The 1,102-nt window shown below is 31.8% G+C and overlaps 1 protein-coding gene across 1 annotated transcript; it reads left to right on the top strand.

Moving 5' to 3' along the window:
• The first annotated feature begins 320 nt into the window (after positions 1-320).
• LOC125838591 (uncharacterized) lies at positions 321-864 on the top strand. Its single transcript, XM_049517649.1, has 2 exons — positions 321-676; positions 813-864. The coding sequence occupies exons 1-2, from the start codon at positions 321-323 to the stop codon at positions 862-864; spliced, it is 408 nt and encodes a 135-aa protein (XP_049373606.1).
• Positions 865-1,102: the final 238 nt, after the last annotated feature.

Here is a 1,102-nt window from a genome sequence, read left to right as displayed (position 1 = left end):
AATTGTGAGTTCGCCTCTGCCTCACTCCCCATAAAAATTTCAAACATATATGGGTATACCCTACTTTTTTTTTCTCAATAACCTTTTGCTTTGATTGTGATGTGATATTTTTATTATTATAAATCATAATATCTCCCTTCACATCATAATATACTTATATTATCCATTCTCCCTTTCTCAATAAACTTGTGCTTTGATTGTGATGTCATATTTCACACGTAATGTTACTCCCAGTACTTGGCCTCATATACTATAAGATTGAGGGTTTTTGACACCATAATATATTCATACACTAGCACAAGAATAGTGATTAAATAGTAATGGGTGCTAAGCTTACAGTTATAGAAAATAGTTGCAACGATGATATTGAAATTAGAGTTTGGGTTCCTCCGGCTCGACCCGACAAATTTCAAAGCATAATTAGAATTGTAGCAAATGGTGGATGGAAGGAAGTGAATTCCAAGAATTTCATCCATCGAGACGCTACGATTCTTAATGATGATGATGAATTTGTGTCGTCTACTATGTTAATGATTTATGTTAATGGTGTTTATACTGGATCTAACTTTCTTCTAACGGACTTGGCTAAATATGCTAAAATCATCTGTAACAGAAATGAAAAAGGGATTTTTGGTGTTGAAGGAATCAAACCAACATTCAACTCCTGCAGATTCAAGTAATTTTGTTACAACTTCAAATGTTACTATACTACTTTTGGTGTTTTTAATTTTCTCAATTAATGTGCTTGTATATAGCATAAAATGTTGTTTTAATTGATTTCGTTATGCCACGTACATTAATTTATTTCTCAGGGGCTGCGCCTTTTTTCCCTATCTCAGAGGAAACAAAAAGGAGATCATTTAAAGCTGGTATATACTGAACTATTTAATATTTTAATTCCTTCTTCTTCTTCTTCATAATATTGTTATTATAATATACAGTTATTTGATGTTTGGGGTATACAACAACGCACTAACTATCTCCAATTCTTGATTTGCTTGTCTCCAGATTCTGATAATCATCAAGATCCAGGCAGTAGAAACTCAAATGTTATAATAGATGATGTATTGTGCTACCATTTTAATTATCTTATGTATTTTTG

The sequence above is a fragment of the Solanum verrucosum genome, unplaced genomic scaffold (assembly GCF_900185275.1).
Source record: "Solanum verrucosum unplaced genomic scaffold, falcon-dt-bn FXZP01000182.1, whole genome shotgun sequence".
Lineage (NCBI taxonomy): Eukaryota > Viridiplantae > Streptophyta > Magnoliopsida > Solanales > Solanaceae > Solanum > Solanum verrucosum.
This window is presented reverse-complemented; position numbering and strand designations above follow the sequence as displayed.

What these genes read in the sequence shown, in the direction of transcription:
- LOC125838591 (XM_049517649.1), top strand. Translation starts at nt 321, where the DNA reads ATGGGTGCTAAGCTTACAGTTATAGAAAATAGTTGCAACGATGATATT. An exon ending in TTCAACTCCTGCAGATTCAA is followed by an intron (nt 677 to 812) that starts GTAATTTTGTTA and finishes TTTATTTCTCAG; the next exon opens with GGGCTGCGCCTTTTTTCCCT.